The 19444-nt window shown below is 38.6% G+C and overlaps 1 protein-coding gene across 1 annotated transcript in view; it reads left to right on the top strand.

Annotated features, from left to right (window-relative positions):
• Positions 1-3910: 3910 nt before the first annotated feature.
• The window catches only part of LOC149302983 (calcium/calmodulin-dependent protein kinase type IV-like), an 86909-nt gene continuing 71375 nt past the window's right edge, over positions 3911-19444 (top strand). Inside the window, exon 1 of the mRNA XM_089481874.1 lies at positions 3911-4086. Coding sequence (XP_089338000.1) covers positions 3911-4086 — 176 coding nt within the window. The remainder of the gene's footprint in view (positions 4087-19444) is intronic.

Genomic DNA, 19444 nt, shown 5'->3' with positions numbered 1-19444 from the left:
AAAGCCTGGGAAAAACATGTAATTAAAGTTTTGGATACATTTTATGTGAGAAACAGCCAGCACAGGCTACACAATGATTGCTGTCATGAAGTTAGTGTGAATGTTAGTACGGTATATTGCTGTTCTACATTTCTCTTTCTCTGCAGATAAGTCTGCATTATTCTGACCTGGTGTAGAGCTTCCACAACAGGGAGAAGCCTCTGCACACACCACAGAGGCAGCCTTTCTCCCATCTCTTCAATCAGGGCAAAGGACGTACGCTAAGGCTCTGCCCTCTCGCGGAACTACTACTACATAATGCCGCCATAACGCTCCCGGAGAGGTGGGTCAAGAAACCACCAAAGAAGGCGGAGGAGACGGTGAACAAGCACAGTGTAGGATAAGCGGAGACACTGAGAAGTTAAGGAGACATTGAGCGAGTTAGAGAGAGAGTGTGTAATAGAGTGAGAGTGAAAATACAGAATGCTGACATTTTTTAGCTCTCTGCTAAATTTGGGTCTTTCCTCTCTGGACGTTCATATGAATTGACAACATTGGCAAGTTTTATTAAAATTAAAATTTGTACTAATCCAAATGCACAAATCTTATATACTCCAGCTCAGTTCTATCTGGGTGAGTGACTTTTGTCCATAAGCAAAGGATTTGAGAGAGAACATTTGCACTCCCCTGACCTTTACTTGCTCTATGCTCTATGGAAATAATTAAGGGGCTGTAGTCTAAGAAATCTGGTGACCCTGGCATTTTTGTTTTGCCTCATACAGGCCAAGGGAGCATAACGAGTATTTAACTTAACCTTTTCCCTAACAGTTAATAATTCATGGTTTCTGGTGCCCATTCTATTGCTAGACCTTTCTCAAGCACTGAATCTTTAGCTTTCTGCTCAACTTTGTGACTGGGTGTTCTTTTCCCTGTGCATTTGAGAAAGTACTGCTCCCAAGCCTACATCAGAGCATCAGTCTGTACCAAAAATTCAGTGGAGTGACAAAAGGAGGGGTTAGCACATAATGCCCCTCTTAAAATTTTGAATGCATGCTCTGCTTAACCCCTTCTTTACTGTATACACACAATTTAAATTTTTCTCAAATTAAGAAGGACTTTCTTTAGATATCATTATTTTGATCATAACATCTAATTTATTATCAAAAAAATATGGTGAAATTTTTTTTTGTCATTTTCAATAACTAATGAAAAAAAAACTACTCAATAGATTCTAATATTAGTCCTGAGTTTAAAAAAATACCCAATGTTTTTATGTTATTTTTGCTTTTTTACAAGTAAATGGGACAATAACTACAAGTAGCCTTTTGCTAATTCAAATTCTTCAAAAAGGTTGTTTTGCACCCATGTCCTATTTGGGACATCAAACCATATATTTTGGACAACTAGACACCCCAGGGTATTTCAAATGGTAGTATTCTACCTATATGGTTCTTATGTATAGTGCCGCAAGCTACTATATCAAAAGAATACAGTAGCTTGAACAAGGGGACACTTGTGTAGAAGTTATCCATATACAAGTGGTACCCTTTGTTCATAAGGGGGATATAAGGTCCAACTAGCACTGGTTCCTAGATGCAACCTGGAGGGTCAAGGTGGCTATCCTTTGCCTCATATACCCTGAGTATACCCTGTGTCACTCTTGCATAGCTTACACACCTTCACTCCATATCTGGATATACTGCTTGAATCCCAACCTTCCCTTATACTACATCAATTAGTTTTAGCAGCATGGAACTGCTGGGCATAAAGGTTAGATTGGGAGACAATGTCCCCACATATGCTAACATACCCAGACACACATACTAACAAACACGCAAACTAACAAACCTAGACATACACTAACATACCCTGACAAACTCACCCATCCATACACACACACACTAACAAACACACAAACTAACATACCAAAACACACAGACATTGACCACACTAGCATACCCAGACACACACACAGTCACCACACTAACATACCCACACACACTGACATACCCAAACACACATAAGCAGACACACACGCTAACACATACCCATCCAATCAGAACTAAACACATTAACACGCACTGACACTAACACAACTGAACACAAATACAAACACACACCAAAACACTAAGACACAGTCACCACACTAGCATACCCAGACACACACATGGATGGATCAGCCTTGCGACATAACAGGTTTCCACCACCTGTTAAAGCCCCCACAATGAATAATAAAAATCATTTAAAAGACACATATATTTCTATAAATATAGTTATTTACTATGTCAATGCACAAAATAAGACATCAGCTTTTGTAGACTACAACTCACATGACTCTCAGCCTGGATCCAATATATTGTTTGCTTGAAAGAGCAGGGTCTTTTTCTCCTTCTGTAATGGTACGTCTTCACGTATGTTAAAGTTATTGCCGATTTTAAATTGCTTTTGTTAACTTTTCACTGTCCACTATTATATCAGCACAACTGAAGCTGCTGGCGCAATAAAAATATAATGTAATATAATAGATAGAGACTGGAACCATGGGAGTTTTATTACACAAAAGCAGACAGAAGTGCAAAAAGGGTGTCCTACTTGTGAAAATGTGTATATTCTCCTTAGATTGTGTATCGTTACAATAATTATAACATTTAACCCCACCTTATGTGCGCTTAGATATGTTGTTTACCATTATATATATGGGCTTCATGTACAATCTACTCCTATGTACAGTGACATTGATTGGATACATTTACTAAAGGGCTTTTATGAAAACCAAAGGAGCATAATAATAATAGGTGTGCAGGTGTGGGAGGAGGTCAGAGCACGAAAGGTAAGAACATGGTGTATATGAAAATGCATAATAGGGAAAGAAGTGGCAGGGTGGAATGTCTTAATATTCCTCCATGCCTGCCATCTCTTTCCCCTTTTATGTCTGTTTCCTCCATGCCTGCTATCTCTTTCCCCCTTTAACCACAGAAATGTGGTTGGACACACACTTGGCTGACCAGTCACCCATCACCAGCAAGCAAGCCTGGCCTTGGTGTGGGGGAGGAAACAATAATAAAGAGATCCTGCCTACAGCACAGTGATAGGGATATTAGTTTCTTACATAGACAACTGAAGGTCTAGGGTCCTCACACAGCAATCAAGCACTCTAAGTCATGTAACTGACTATGCAGGTTATATATCTGTGCTCATAACAGCAATGGCCTCTCTAAATTCTCTCATGATCTAGCAGTTGATCGGTCTGTCTCTTAGCACTGACACTATTAGACAGCTGTAGTCCAGGATATAGTGGAAGGAACACATGGAGCAAGCTGGTTCCAGTACTGGTTGTCACACAATCTCGGTCTCTCTCTGTCCAGTGCACTCTCACAGCAGTGACAGCCTCAGCCTGTCTCCCCCATCTCTCACATACTCCCACATTACGAGGAACCAGTGTTGAGCGCTGATCCCTGCACTGACTCCAGCATCAGCAGCAGCTTTCATTTGAACAGGGTTGCGATGGCAGCGCCTCAACTAAACAAACTACAAGTGTGCCTATAAATACACTTGGCTTCTGTCCTTCTCCTGTCTCCATAACTTGTGGGGAAAAGAAGGGGACTGTGGACGGACAGATCTCTGGGGACATGTAAGCATCTCTTGGAGCTGCCTGGTACTGCCTGGGCTACCCTGTGCTCTTTGCCATCCTCTTTGTGGCAGGTGTGCGCTTCTGGTGCAGGTGCCCTGTCTAGGCATTTCCTTGGCTCTGGGTGCCAGTCTGTGGTCAGTAGGGTCTCTCACCCTTTTGGAGGGACCCGGGCACACACAGACCCTGCCTCCTCCCCATCCAGCTGCTCCATTGGCTGGGATCCGTGCTCTATTGATTGAGGATCTCTGCTTCTCTTCCATTCCCCCTCCTGGCAGCCCTGTCCTCCGCTACCTCCCCGAGATGTTGAAAGTCACTCTGCCCTCCTCGTCTTCATCGTCTTCCTCTTCTTCCACTGCATCCTCTTCTTCCTCCTCCTCTTCCTCCAGGTCTGGGACCTCTGCACCGGATTACTGGATCGATGGCTCAAAGAAGGACACCTTGGCCCATTACTACGAACTGGAGTCTGAGCTGGGACGGTAAGAAGAGCACATCCTCATGCAATGTGCCCTGGTCAATGGCCCTTTGCAGAAATTGTACCCTCCCTCCTCCCCAGCACCCTTCCTACCCACATGCTAAACTGATAGGCACCCTTCCTCATCATTTACACGAACGATCTGCCCTATAAAACACTAAACTTGCACAGGGAGGATATTTAAAATCCCAGACCGATATCTACCACCTTGCTGCCCGCAACAATCATAGCCTCTCACTCCCCGTAGACTTTCATTTCCAAGGCTTGCAATACAGTGGGTGGCTGTTCAGTCAGTGGATGTGGCAGATGTGTGGCTGGGACTGTGTGTCTGTGCTCTTTAACATTCATTCACCGTGTCAAGAAGAGAGAAGGGTTAGAGGGTCGGGCATGGGAGGTGGGGTTCTTCAGGATCCTGGCACACAAGGGGTTAACACGGGTAGCTTAATGATCTATCACACCCAGATCTTATTTGGAGAAGTGCATTCGTATGCATGCCACATCCCGTGCCCGGGGAGGCTAAGGACGGGTCCTAAGTGCCGAAGGGTTGCACTGAACCTGTTAATACTGGGATGCTGGAACTGTTACATTGTAGCCGCTGTTAGTGAGAACACTGCCCTTGTCCGACGCTGTCCCCCGAGGTTACAGTATTCCACTCCTCCACGTATCACTGTTAATTGTTGACCTAATAGCACTCTAGTAATGTAAGTGGAGCACACGGCTTGTCTCCCCTACTGGAAATCACATTATGGTGTCTCTGCCTCCACCCCCCCCCCACTGCCGGCATTTACACTTTCCCTGCTGTTGAACAATAGATCCATCCCAGCTATGAAGAGTTTATTGTTCAGAGGTGTTTCCTCTTGTTGTAATACTGTATTTCGATGGTCATCATGCCTAGGCTAAGTAACAAGATAGGTCTGGCTAATTCTTGCGCCTATGCTGTTTAAGCGATGGGGCAAAGGATTGGATGCATGAATAATGCAGATTGCATTCGTGCTATAGATATAATGTGTATACATGTGTTTGGAATAGTAAACCAGTTCTTGTTAATTCTGGGATTATGGGTTTATCTATAGCACTAGATGTTTGCAAATACCCAAGCCTATGACTAATACACTACATTGTGTTCTTAGAAAGAGTCAACCTTGTATTTCATATGTGAAAGAGAAATGTTTTCCATGAATCTTAGTAATGTTCTTTACTTATTTATCTACACATAGCCTAGACTGACATAGTGGCCATTGATAAGAAATGATTGCTTCAACAGCAATTGGACACATGGGGCTATATAAACTGATGCATGTGTCCACTACTGTCACAATTCATTACTGGGGCAGAGCTCCCAGACTGATCTACTTAAAACCATCATCCGCCAACCCTATCTATATAGCTTTACAGCAAATACCAGTATAAATGAAAGAGTGATGTTATAATGAAACATATATTGGATATTTATCAACGTGTGATTGTCCATATGTGTTTTTCTTTATTTGTGGGCATCACTATATAAAGGATGCATGCTCCGCCTTCTGCATTCAACCCATATAATATGCAGGCATAGTAGGTGTTATTGAATTTGATATAACGTCTACATCTTACATACACATTGGGAGTGGTTTATAAATAAGAAAACTAGTTCAAATGTGGCATAGCAACTGTATGCACTTTACATAAAAAAATATAATTGCTAAAAAAAAAAAAGCCTCTTATGCCCAGGCTGAGCTTAAATAAGAATGTGATCTAGATGCTAGATTAAAGATGCTGTTCCAATTATACAAAACATTAATTCACTCTCTAGCATTTTGAGTTTATTATTTGCCCCAAACGTATAGCCAACACATCAGTGCCTGCTGCTACAACCTATCAGTGCCTGATTTTGTGTCAAATGACAATTAAATGTTACTGGGGGAAAATCTGAATGCGGCAAACTTTTACATGCGATGGGTTTGTGCATTCTATGAATTATGTTTCCAATTTAGTTACAAAAGTGTTAAATTCAGCAAAGAATGTAAATTGGCACCTTTATGAATTCCATCACAGACTCTGTGTTAAACATTTATTGTACTGATAATCTGTATCGTTCTGTCCCTGGACCAAGTCACAAAGTGAGAATTAAAAAAAATCACAATCATTCCTCTTTCTGTTATCATGTTTAAATCTCAGCTTTATAAATAACGCACAAGGATAAGGCTAAGGGGATTCAATTTAAACTTTGAAATAATAGCATCATTCATCCACCTTTCCTTGTGTATTAATGTAACACTTATATGTTGTTAGATGCTTTATATTAATCCGAGCCGGGGTGTCGTATATTAAAAATAATTCTGCATTGATCTACCTATTTCACCCAACATTTCAGCAAACATTTATTTCCCATTCCCGTCCTATTATCTGAATGTCAAGAGTTGGTAATTATCTTGCCCATAATCTCTCGGCTTTAAGTTTGTCTCCACTTTTTGCCTTTTATATTGTTTTCTCAAAGCTCTGAGATCATTAACACCTTTCCATTTTATAACAGATGTGTTTTTTGTAGAGGGCTAGTGTGAGAACAACATTTCGCTACTGCAAAGATTTATTGCGAGCAATCGCCTTCTGTTAATACGGCAAATGCTAGATAGCAATTTAAAACCAAGTCATTGTGTATTGCGGTGCTTGCAAACAGATTTATGATCGGTGCATGCCTTAAGTCTTGTACTAACAGTAACAGCACTCAGGTTATATTGACATAAAATAACACGGGATTAACATAAACCCTTTCATTGTGGCCTGGTGCTCAAGTGATCTGCGTGACTCAATCACTACAATGTTTTGGATACGCTATTTGATGATATGTTGTAATTTTTTTTTCTTTGTTAATAGCTTCTACTGTCTGGATTATAATGTTTATTTAAGAAAAGGACGCTGTTTTGAGAGCCTGGATTATGTGTTGTGAATAATATTTGTCTGTTGTCAATCATTGAATATTTGAAATATATATAGGCTAGTTCAATGTTACTACAAAGGTTGCTAAGAGGTCCCATCTGGTACAGCGGGCAAATGCACACTTACCTGATCTGCCACTCCAGAGACAGATCGGGTGCTGCGGCGCCCTGCCAGCTGCTGGATATACCCGGCTGCATGCTTCATGACCATAAAAATGTAGCATGCAGCTGGGCAAAGCCAGCCCCCCGCCGGCCGAATTTACGTCATTAGACGGCAACTGGCCTTAAAGTGCCAGCTACCCCCATTTTATTTGTAGCAGCTGATATACTAAACACTCATGATATGCTATAACTTAATCAAATAATTAAAATCCACTTGTTTAAGTTCGCAATATTTAATGCAAATATTTCCCACAGTTTGGTTCTGACTATTTTCAATGAAAAGGAAAATAATCAATCCAGGGTTAAAAAAATATATTTTATATATTGTTGCCTCACTATAGTGCTTCTATTTCTTTTATGTTGTTTGCTTTCAATCACAAAACAAAAACATTTGTTCTGGCAGTGGGCTGTTATTATAAATCCTATGATTCACATAGGTTTGTGTAGGTAGATGAAGTCTTAAAATGGAAAGGCAATTCTGTGTTTTTTTCCCTTTTCTGTTAAGGAAATGCGAATGAAAGAAAAATCATGTGTAGGATTGTCTGTGTGGGCTTATGCTTTATGACCAACGGAGTGTCAACCTTTGATATCTCTCTAAATCCTTTATAAGCAAATACTCACCAGGGAGAGCTTGGTCCCAAATGCGTGGACTTACTTAACATTCATCTTGATATTCATCTACATTCTACATATTTAACATTTTAACATATTTTCTTAATTTTTTGTGGATGGCCCCTGCGAGCTTGGACTGGCAGTTGGGCAAATCAGACTAATACCTTTGTTTCCTCATGCAGTTGGATCCACGTCTTAAAACAACAAGGCCAATTTCAATTCCTGTGTACATTTTGTGCATCCAAAGAGCAACCCCAGTGAGCTTCTCCTGCAGGAAGGACTCAATTGTCTCTAAATTTCAAAATTAAATACATTTATACCAATATCAACATGTACAAGACATGCAGTGGTGCTTTTACCTTGGATGCTGTTCTAGACCTTACCCAGCACAGAGCTCTTAGCCCCTTGTGTGCCCACCATCCTCATTGCGAAGCGCCGGGTATGACATCATATCCCAGTGCTCCATGTTTTAAAGATGCACAGCTCTGGGCTGAAGTAAACTATGTATCTATAGTGTAAATGGGGCTAGTTGGGGAGATCAGAGATCTCTCTTGCAACCAGCATATTGAGCAGAGACGCATCTGGTGGCCTAGAAATCCAAGAGGTTGATCTGGTAACTCAAAATATCTTGCCACACTGATTATGCATTATGCAGGGCTAGAACTTCTTGCAAATGACTTACCAAATGAGAAGGCTATAAAACTAAGACAACTATTTCATAATAATACAATTTCATTATTGACATTTCAATAAGATTAGTTTCATAAATGAGAAACTAGGTGTGTTCTATTTCTTACAGTTGTGTAAATAATGTCTAAATTGCTCCTAAAATATGATCTTCTTTCTCTCACAAATATTTAATCTACATTCAAATAAATAATATTATTTTAATGGTAATTTGTTGTCCAAAATAATCAAAATGTCATTACTGTAAATTGGCACATCAATTTTGTGAAGTATTTGGACCCAATTCAGAAAAAATGTGTAGAATTGGAGGAGGATATCATCTTGCCTCTTTACAGATCAATGATAAGACCTCACCTTGAATATGCGGTACAATTTTGGGCAACGGTCCTTAAAAGGGACATTATGGAACTAGAAAAAGTGCAAAGGAGGGCTACAAAAGATACTAGTTATGAAGCTAAGGGGATTGAAAGATACTAGTTATGAAGATAGACTACAAAAAAAATAAAAAAAAATAAATATATATATATATATATATATATATATATACGGGGCCAACATAAAGAGCTCTTCAGTGACCTGTTCATTAACAGAAATGTACAAAGAACAAGAGGTCACCCTCTGAGACTGGAAGAGCGGAGATTTCATAGATGACAAAGGAAGGGATTATTTACAGTAAGGACAATAAATTTGTGGAATTCACTGCCAAAGGAGGTGGTGTTATCAAATACATTAGATGCCTTCAAAAAAGGTCTGGCTATTTTTTTAGAAAGGCATGACATACAGGGCTATAAATAAAATAACATTAATATTTTAGAGCTTCTTGATCCAAGGAGAAATCCGATTGCCTTTTGGAGTCAAGAAGGATTTTGATATTTGATTTGTTTCTGAAGTGAGAAATCATTTCAATATTATGTACTTGTGTATACATTCTTACATTATTTAATTACATTGGTTTTATTATTGGATCAAAATGTAAAGACCAAAATAATTAGTTACAAAACTTTACAAACTTCTAGTGCATGTTTATTTGGGGATTCTTATGATGAACTAATTCATTGGTTGATTTACAATATGTTGTACCATAGTATATACTAAAACTAAAACTAAATAAAAAAGACTGACAAAATATTTAGAAAAAAACTGTGAATAGGCAATTTCGCCTTGCCTTTTTCATGTTTTTAATACATATTTTAGCACTTTTAGGAGAACATTTTATAAGTGGATATATGATTAAACAGCATAGCAAAAAAGCTGAGAATTTTATCAGCATTCAGACTGTTAGTCATGTTGCTAGCATATCACTCATGATCACCAACTTCAGATGACTCTTATAATTAGGAGCACATGCTGTGATATGGTGAAATAAACAGGTCCATTTTTGCATATCCATAAACCTTCTGCCCTGTCAAACAGAAAGAAACCTCAAATCCATGTATTGATAATATAATTGGAGTGCCGCCTCTCCAAGGGTTTTACATTAATGACTGAATCTCTCCCTGTTCTAGGGTAGGCCGAGGGTCATGGCTATTTGGATACTCATTGGTGGTCTATTGACTGGTAGGATCTTAAAGAGGAACTTGGGCATAGACTTATTATCAAGCACACTAGACTGCAAATGGCTACAACCAACTAGGGGTTCTGTCAGGGACTTGTGTTATAAATGTAAGTTTAAGTTTAATACTATAAACTTGGGCTGAGGTGTTTGTTTACCTGTTACCCTGCCAAGGTATTTTAATCCAGATTTTCTGTTGGGAAACTTTATCTTTACGGCACCTTTAAGTCTATTTGTGAGTTTTGCTTTTACAGTATCAAATGGTAGATCAGTGTGATCATTCAGAAAAATGTTTACACAACTCCCTGTAAGCAATGACATCACAAAATGTAGTCTGTGGGCAATGTGGGCAACCACTATCATCTATGGTCATGGACAGTATTTTGTCCCAACAACTTTGTGTGTTCTTCATCTCAATACTTCAGTATGTCAAAATGCTGTTAGCAGAAATTATTTCTTCCTTAAGAGGAGACTGAATGTGAAATTATGAATGATTATTTGTCATTTCCATTTTTACTCTGTTTGCAAAGAACAAATCAAACAGGGATGGAGGCGTGAAATATGAGACTGGCAACCGTACAGATAATTAAACAATGGCTGTTCTTATGACCAGAATTCTGAATGAGGTTTGTTAATTTCCCAAGGTAGGTTTAACCTCTGTCATGTATTAATATTGTTTGTTAATTGCTGTACATGGTGCACGGTAGATTTAGCATTCTAATAGATGATAAAGCAAAGAAAACAGGTGAAATGTATACGTTACCAAATGATCTATAGAACATAAGGAACTGTTTTGTATATTTGCATCAGATATTTATATAACCATATATAAACTTGAATTGACAGTTGCCAAGAAGTAACACTGCAAAATGTTCCCAAATGTGGGTTGAGTTTACTCAGTGTGACTATTCCGTTTCTCTTTGATTGAGCCCCCAAACCATCTTGCTAATTAAAACTCTCAGCTCATTATTAGATTTGACAGCCATGGGACCACTCATCTCACAAAACAGGCACAGGATTATGATTTATGGGAATAAAACTATCGCTGATGGTACTGAAAATATATTCTAGTTTTTAACTATTTCGCCTATTTGAGACGTACAGGGATGGTGTATAAAAATGTCACACTTTTGGATCACTACCAATCTAAAATTCTTACAACCATATTATGCTGTTTACTTTTGCCACAAAATCAATTTTCACATTGTTTTATGATAACCATAACACAATACCAATGTTAACCTATAAGAAGTCAGAAAATACCCACCACTCATCAGTGCTACACATGTCTAAATTCCCTGGAAAAATAAGGACTTCTTTTGTGCTTTTTGGATGATAATATGAAAGGTTAAAACAAATGACTAATTACTTAATTAAGCTGGTATAGGGTAAAATAACTGCAGACATTTGCTTTGTACAGAGGCATCACTAGAAACCACAGAACCCCAGTGCAAAAATTGCTCCAGGCCCCCCAACTTCACCAAGCAACATGTCCGACATTGCCTCTTCCTTCACCCTCCATTATACATTCTGGCACACATATGTAAAACACATACACACATTTACACATACTAACACACATTTACTTACACACACTGACACACACATACACACTCATTTTAAGACACACTCCCTCTCACGCCACTCATGTTAACATACCCTCCATCTTCCACCACTTACACATCCATACCACATACAAACACACATCCATTATCACACACACACTTACACGTACACATCCATACTCACACACATTTATACATACACCTCAATGTGCACACACACACTTATACATAGACATCTATGCTTACAAACACTTATACATAGATATTCATGTTTACATACACTATGCATAGACATTTGTGCTCACATACACTTCATACATAGACGTCCATGTTTACATACACTTATACATATACATCCATGCTCACATACATTTTATACATAGACATTCATACTCACATATCCACCCTTTCCTAGACAGATACAAGAAATCTGGCCCTTTTTTCTCTTGCATTATGAAATGATACACAATTACCGTATAAGCAAGCTTTTTGATGTATTTTAGTAATATTCCACATGTGTATTTATGATCTGAGAAAAAGAGAAAAAGAGTAAAGCACATTTACTACTAATTATCCTCTTTCTATGCTAGATTGTTTATTTTGGATTATCCTGGAATTAGCAGTATGTTAGTGTACCTTTCATCCAAGGTAGGACACATATTGCAGGTGACCTGCTTCAACAGGCTTTTAGAATTTGATTGTTTAAATCACTTCCTCACAGTATAGTTAACAGGTTTTAGTGAAAAGCAAGGCGACTGTAAGTCTCGTTGTGTCATTCTGAGAAAGTAATCACAGGACCTTTTTAGAAGCAATACATGTTTATTTGTTTTTCATTTTGGGACAACTGAACCTGTTTGTTTGCAATGCACTGCACTTATTGAACAGGATTTCAGTGTGATTCATTGATAGTGTCTTGGACGCAGAGGCCTAGCAACCCTTGGCAGATTGAGATGAATGCCCTATTTACATCTGCTTAAACATGAATGGGCTATTAAATAATTCTTCTTGTCAAGGAAATGGCAGTCCAAATATACAAATGTGTGCTTATGGAAAACTAATAGATTTTCTGTAGTACTTAATGAACAGTGCAACATAATTTAACTTTTAGATGTGTCAGGAAATAAAGTATTGAGAATAAACCTAACCTTAGAAAAAACCTTTGTGATCCAGCCAAATTTTTACAGATTTCATACACCACTCTCAGGTCTATAAATCCGTGCTATAACTATTACTTTTGAATAATGTCTTTAACAAAGAAAGAATAATTAAGAAAGTTAAAGTGGCCCTTACAAAATATGGTTCTAGAGACAAATTACCTCTACTGTTCACCTCTACTGCCCTGCAAAATAAAGTTATACTGGACACATATGGTACAGTTATAACATTATAGTGATAATTCATATCTACTTCATGTATGTTGCTATGGTGCCACCAAATCTTAAACAGTTTTCTCCTAATTAATAAATGAGACCACAATGACCAACAAAGTGCATCCCAACTTGCCCTGCCAAGGTGTCTAGTGGGATGGAAAAGTTAGACTTTGTAAAATACCTTTTTCCATACCCAATGGAAAAAGCAGGGCTTAGAGCTGAATTTGAGGAAGGATAACTCACCTCTCTCCCTTCCCTGCAGAACATAGATGGATATACAGGGAGGTCTGGCAAGGAGGGCAGGGGAAAATTGCCACCTGGCTTGCTCTGATTTAAACATTTAAGGCCAGCAACTGAAACTTCTTTTTTATCCTACTTGCAAATCCAAACACATTCACTGGGTACGTAGACTTACTAGGACCCAAGAAAGCATTTTCTTTTTGACTGCATGTTTTCTGTTTTCCCTCTCTGTAAACATGTTTCATAGAGGAGTGGAGAGTGCACACCAAGTTTGTTCTCTTACAGATATTTGTTGGGCTGCTTTATTATTGGGCCACAAGACTGGACTTACCTGTCTGGTTTAATGTTGCCATTTCTCCCTTTCCCAGATCTATGTATGCTTATAATGAAAAAAGCCTAATACATGTTCAGGTGTGTATTTATGATAGGTGAATTTTACCATAATAATTAAGAGTGTTGTGAGGTACATGCAATTTATTCCCTGTTTACATTAAAAAAAATTTGAAAATATATCTAGGTCTATCATTCTGATTGGATGAGGAGGGGGAAAACTCAGAACAAGTCAGGAAATAATTATATGCAAGAGACTTACAAGTCAAGGTTCTGCAGAGATAAAAATTTTAGAAATGCCCAAAATGTTGCAGTTTGTAAAGTAAAAGGATGAAGTTTCACATTAATTGGAGAATAAAGTTTATAGCCAAGTGTTTCCTATTTACAATTTTCTTTTTTAGTAAAAAAACCACTTCTGATATTCAAGAGGATCAAATAAGGGTGATAACCTGCTTCTTTTCAGGGGCAATCTATAATGAATTTAAGCTAAATAATGTCACTGGCTTCCTATGTTACCTGTTGAGAAATTAATATGTTCTCATCAGCATGTATCATGTCTTACTGAGCATGGAAAGTCATTTAGAGAACAGGAGACCTAAGATTATTCAATACTGGTTGACAGCACTTAATGGGATGATCAGTTATATTTTGTTTTTGAAAATTACTGTCAGCCCCTAATAGGAGCTCAGCTCAAGAGAAACATCCAGATTTTATTTACTTAGGTTGACAACAATGGCAATAAATGATCAAATTTTGTTCCCTTTAGTATTGTTATGTTGCATCTATTATTTGGGTTGAAATATGTTATCATTAGTTACGAAGTAACTATTTGACTTTTTAAAATAACCTTCTTAAAGGGAAACTTGCACTATTTTTTTATTATTGTTCCCATTGTGTGGCACACACCCTTTCTCCAGTTTGGAGGAGTAAGAGAGAAGCTATCCTAATGTTGTGTGCTGAGACCAAGACCTGTTGCAGACACCCTGTCGTAGACGGATCCATGGAGAAAGAGAAGCGTTTCTACACATCTCTTTTTCCGTGGATCTATCTGCATTATTCTGTTGTACTAGTTCGCAAAAGGGCTGAGCACACCATAGGGACAGCCTCTTTCCATTCCTCCAGTTGGGGGAGAGGATGTGCACCCAGGCTCTACCCTATTGCAGAAGTACACAGAAGAGGCCAGGATAATGTAGAGGAGAGCCGGGAGCAGTGGAGAGCTGGAAGAAGAAATAGAATAACAAGTAGCAGAAAAGAACAGGAAGTGGAGCTGCAGAGAAGCGGACAAAGGAGCTGAGGCACGCAATCAGTTGTCGGGAAAGGTAGAGAGACATTGAGAGAGGCTTCATCCACATCTCCATGTACATAACCTCTCACAAACATCTGCCAAAATTGCAGCACTTCTGGCGACGTCCTTTCTCAATCCTTCAATTAAAGTAGAGGATGTCATTGAAAGTGCCGTGATTTAGACTGAAGTTTAAAATCCAGTGGTGTCCTCTCCCCCAATCCTCCATTTTGGTGGAACTTCACACCAGGTAATGTCCACAGAGATGCAGACGAAGATAAAAGACAAAAGGTAGAACAGACAATATGAAGATTGATGTGATGGTTGGCAATACCTGAAGTGGTCAGCAGAAAATGAGAATGTGAGACGTGAGTGAGAGTGAATGTTAGCACCAGGCAACAAATTTCGTTCTCTAATTTAAAATGCCCTGGTTTTTATCTGATCTGAATGTGCAGGGAACTAAATTTGTTGCCTAGAAATGAATGGGCCAAAAACTAGCCAAAACATTTTGGCCCATTTGCACATGTCTATATGAGAGTGTGGGAGAGAGAGTGTGAGAGAGTGAATGAGACTGAGTAATAACAAATTTTGTTTCTGAATCAAAAAAGCCCACTGAATTTTGTCCAAACCGAATGGGCTCCCAAAATGAATGGACTAAAAATGAAACAAGAAACGTCTTCCATTTGCAAACCCTACTGCATATTAGCCATTTGTATGTGTTCTAGCTCTGTTATCTGAGCACCATCTTATCAGTCTACCTTTGGTAAACAATAGAATAGTCCAGTCTTAATCACCTAGCTGGACACTCTGACTAATGAAAGCCTGACCAAAGAATCAGCTCAGTGTGGTGAGCAGGGACAGTCACCCAAAATATCACACGACCGATAAAAATGGCAGCCTCCAGGTCTGCAGATAAAGGAGGTTTATTGGAGTAACACGAGATAAAACCATTCAGTGTTAACCTACATTGTAGTGCAGTATGCTAAAATAACCACCTCCCCTTTAAAAATGAAATCTTCTCAAAAGGAAATCATAAACTGTCCAAATGATCAAGTCTTAGTTTTTGAGTAAGCAAATGTATAAGCCAACTGCCATCAAATTCTGTCTTTTCAATTTAATAGATTTCCTTTGTCTTTTCCCCGAATGCTAAATTCAAACACTGTCAGCAACATATGTTTATTTAGCTGCTAATGATGGCCCTATTATATCCGTTCAGTCTAGGAGCACTCAGCAGATACAGAATAACTATACAAGCTCTCCAAATTGTTATCCATTGTTCTTCTTATAAGATGCCAGGGATTTATATATAACTTTGTACAGAGACCACCATCAGTTCACGTTCATCATAATATGATTTTTTCAAGGACTGAACCCAGTTGTTTATTGTCAATAAAATAGATCTTTGAAGTTTCAAATGTATTTTAAGTCCATTTTTTTCTATTTAGCCATACACAACAATTATTGTAAAATGCATTTGTTTTGCCATACACTTAAATATTATATTTGAAACACTCCTGTGTTAACCCCCATACTCCATGCAATGCAGCTATTTGTTATCTAAAAGTCTGTGTTTCAGTGTGGATAATTCAGGATTTGATGATTTCCTAGTTAGGTAGGACCTTACACATTATGAATGTCCATCCCCACTGAGCTTCCCCTGCATGAAGATTTTGGGTGGCCCTGTATAAATCAGTGAGATTTTTTCTAAGTCTCAATGCCCTGTCACCGGTTCAATGCTTTTCCTTCCTTGGACCGCTTTTGATAGGTACCAACCATTGCAGATCGGAAACACCATCACAATTTGGCCCTTGTCAGAGTCACTCAGATCCTTACGTTTGCCCATTTTTCCTGCTCCTAACATGTTAACTTTGAGGATGAAATTTTTACTTGCTGCCTAATATATCCCACCCAATGACAGGTGCCATGAAAACAAGATTATCAGTATTATTCACTTCACCTGTCAGTGGTCATAATGTATCTATATATGTTTATGTTGGGTGCAAACAGGATGGGTGCAAGATACTTGGTGGCTAATCAGATGGAAGCCATGTGCTGCCGCTCTCACTATCCCTCCCCTTTCTCCTTATTTCTCCTCCTTCTCATAATCTCCCCCTTTTCTCTATCTTGATTATCCCTCCCCTTTATCTTTCGCTCAACAATTTCTCCCTATCTCTTACCTTTCTTAGTTACTGTGGTGGGAGCACAATGTCTCTTTCTACAGACCTCTGGTTTAGTCCTCCATCATGGTGTATATGGCTTCAGTACTGAGCCCGTAATATGAACAGACCATATGCTCCCTTTATTTAAAGACAATTATAAAAATTAACCAGTCAGTCAGCAACCTGGCCGTGTGCTCAAAGTGCTCAACTGCCATGTCCCTTTGATTTTCTTAAGAAAATTTGGCATCTTCAACTGAGCTGATCGATACATACTGGGCTAAAAAATTAAAAGGCTCTGTCACATGTTGCTAAGTTGAAAGTCTGTGGTTGAATAAAAGTTGGCAATTAAAACAGTGAATTAAAAATATGAATTATGATGAAATTAGCTTCACAATACATTCTCCATCACTTGGTATTAAAGATAAACGGGTATAAAAGATAAACATCAAGGATTTAACTACTTAGGCTAAAGTCAGGGATTTTAGTTCTGCACAGTCTACTAATGGAGACGCCAGTAAACTGAAGATATATGCTTTCAGCTAAACTATAGTTATTTTCTTACCATTATTGCTTGACACGCAACATTTTAGAACTGATGGAAGATGCTACAAAGCATATAGATATTGTATCACTTAATACAATCTGGCATTTAGAATATATGAAACATATTTAGTGCTGATCTGCACGTATTTACATTTTTATCCATTTTATTGCTAGAATGTCTCTTGCCACAGACAATATGTCTCCAGGGTCGTCATTATAAGTAGTGTATCAATCTGATTCTGTACAGAATGTTCCAATGGAACTTAAGAAGCTATCCTACAGTCACATCCTGGCAATTTCTTGTACTGTTTGTTTCAACAATATGAGAGGTTTTCATTTTGTTGTCAACCTTAGGAACTCAGTGGATTTGATACATAGACAATTGACTTGGCTTGATTTCTGGTAATGAAGATTTAAAGTGGATCTGTCACGTTTCCCAAATCCTATATATTTTTCAGCAAGCAAACATATATTATGGTGTTAATAGATTAAAATAAACAATATATATGTTAAAACAATTCCACTTTGGGTACATAACACCATGTTTAGTCTTTTCTAAGGCCATAAAGACCAGATGTTTTTTTGTTAAATCATGATTCCTGCAGAAATTATACATACGGTAGTTTTGTTCAGGAGAAGTGGGACCTTCTTCTAATGTCACTGCGTAACAATGACCCAATTTATGTTAAGCAACATCTTATGATTACAGTCATACCTTACATACCTTTTTAATGTTCAAGAGGGCCACATCCATCCCTTACATATTACCCAATATTGTTCCCAGTGCTGTATCGCTGAAGATACCTTTGGGGACCTCTCATAATTTTTGATGTCAGTGATATCAAGGTGACATCATTGGCTCCCAATAAATTTTACTTTATTTTTTGTGTGTGTGTGTCCGTACTGGTCGTACTGATCCGTACTGGCCGCAATGCGATTACCAAGCAGGTCTTCATAGCCCTGCATTGCTTATCGCAGTACGTGCTGAGTCTCTCTTGTCCTCAAGTAAATTTCTGGTGGATGTCAGAAGTGACACCTACCAGAAGGGAACGCTTGATTGCCTGATTGGGCATTCCTTGTATAACAGTGTACTGGTGCCTGGTGCCCGTGGTAGCTCAATACAACAGATGCTCTTGCTGCTTCATCAAAGCCAGGACATACTGGTACGTCCTAATGGGCATCTTGGCACATCCAGCAATGATCAGCAAAGCCATCTGTCTCCTGGGTGTTGACTATGCAGGAGCAGCCATATGTACTTCTGTGCACCACTGGTCCCATTGTTTGGAAGCTGCACTGCATGTTACCTTGACTTGAATGGGTCCCATTCACATGTAGGGACACCACTTAAGTCAAGTGTGGTCAGCTGAGCTACCCTTAACCCTACTAACCACTAGACTTTTTAGTAAAAACTCTCTATTGTCTTCATAAGGTCTTTAAGGCCCTATCTAATCATACCATGCCTGAAACAATGTAAAAATGTCATAAGGCATAGCTGTTCTGGTGGTGTTTAAATTTATTCCACTAATATTTCTTATTACTGGAAACCACATTTGTGCATTAACCTTCTGAGCTTCTTGTCTCTCTGTTATTAAGCACTCTTAGTGTATCTTTGTTGTGTGTGCATTAGCAAGGAAGCATTACCCAAATTTTAGTTGTTTTGATTTTTATTTGTTTTAAAGATTACAGCAGTTTCCAGAAAGCTGGTGTGTGTGAGAATAAATCATAGTAACTTGATGTTTTAGTCACTGATCATTTCCATTATTTTAATCACTGCAAGCTACTTGAAGCACACTTATACTAAGGGCTTTATTCACTAACTCCCAGAGTTCATGATATGTTAAACATAGAGATAACTCCAGCACGGCACGCATCAAGGGGACAGCTTCTGCTTATCCCTTCAATTGAGGGACAGGGTGTTCTCTAAGGCTCTGCCATATGCGGA

The sequence above is a fragment of the Sceloporus occidentalis genome, unplaced genomic scaffold (genome assembly GCF_023333645.1).
Source record: "Sceloporus occidentalis isolate IW3139 unplaced genomic scaffold, rSceOcc1.0.p SCAF_16, whole genome shotgun sequence".
Taxonomy (NCBI): Eukaryota; Metazoa; Chordata; class Lepidosauria; order Squamata; family Phrynosomatidae; genus Sceloporus; species Sceloporus occidentalis.
This window is presented reverse-complemented; position numbering and strand designations above follow the sequence as displayed.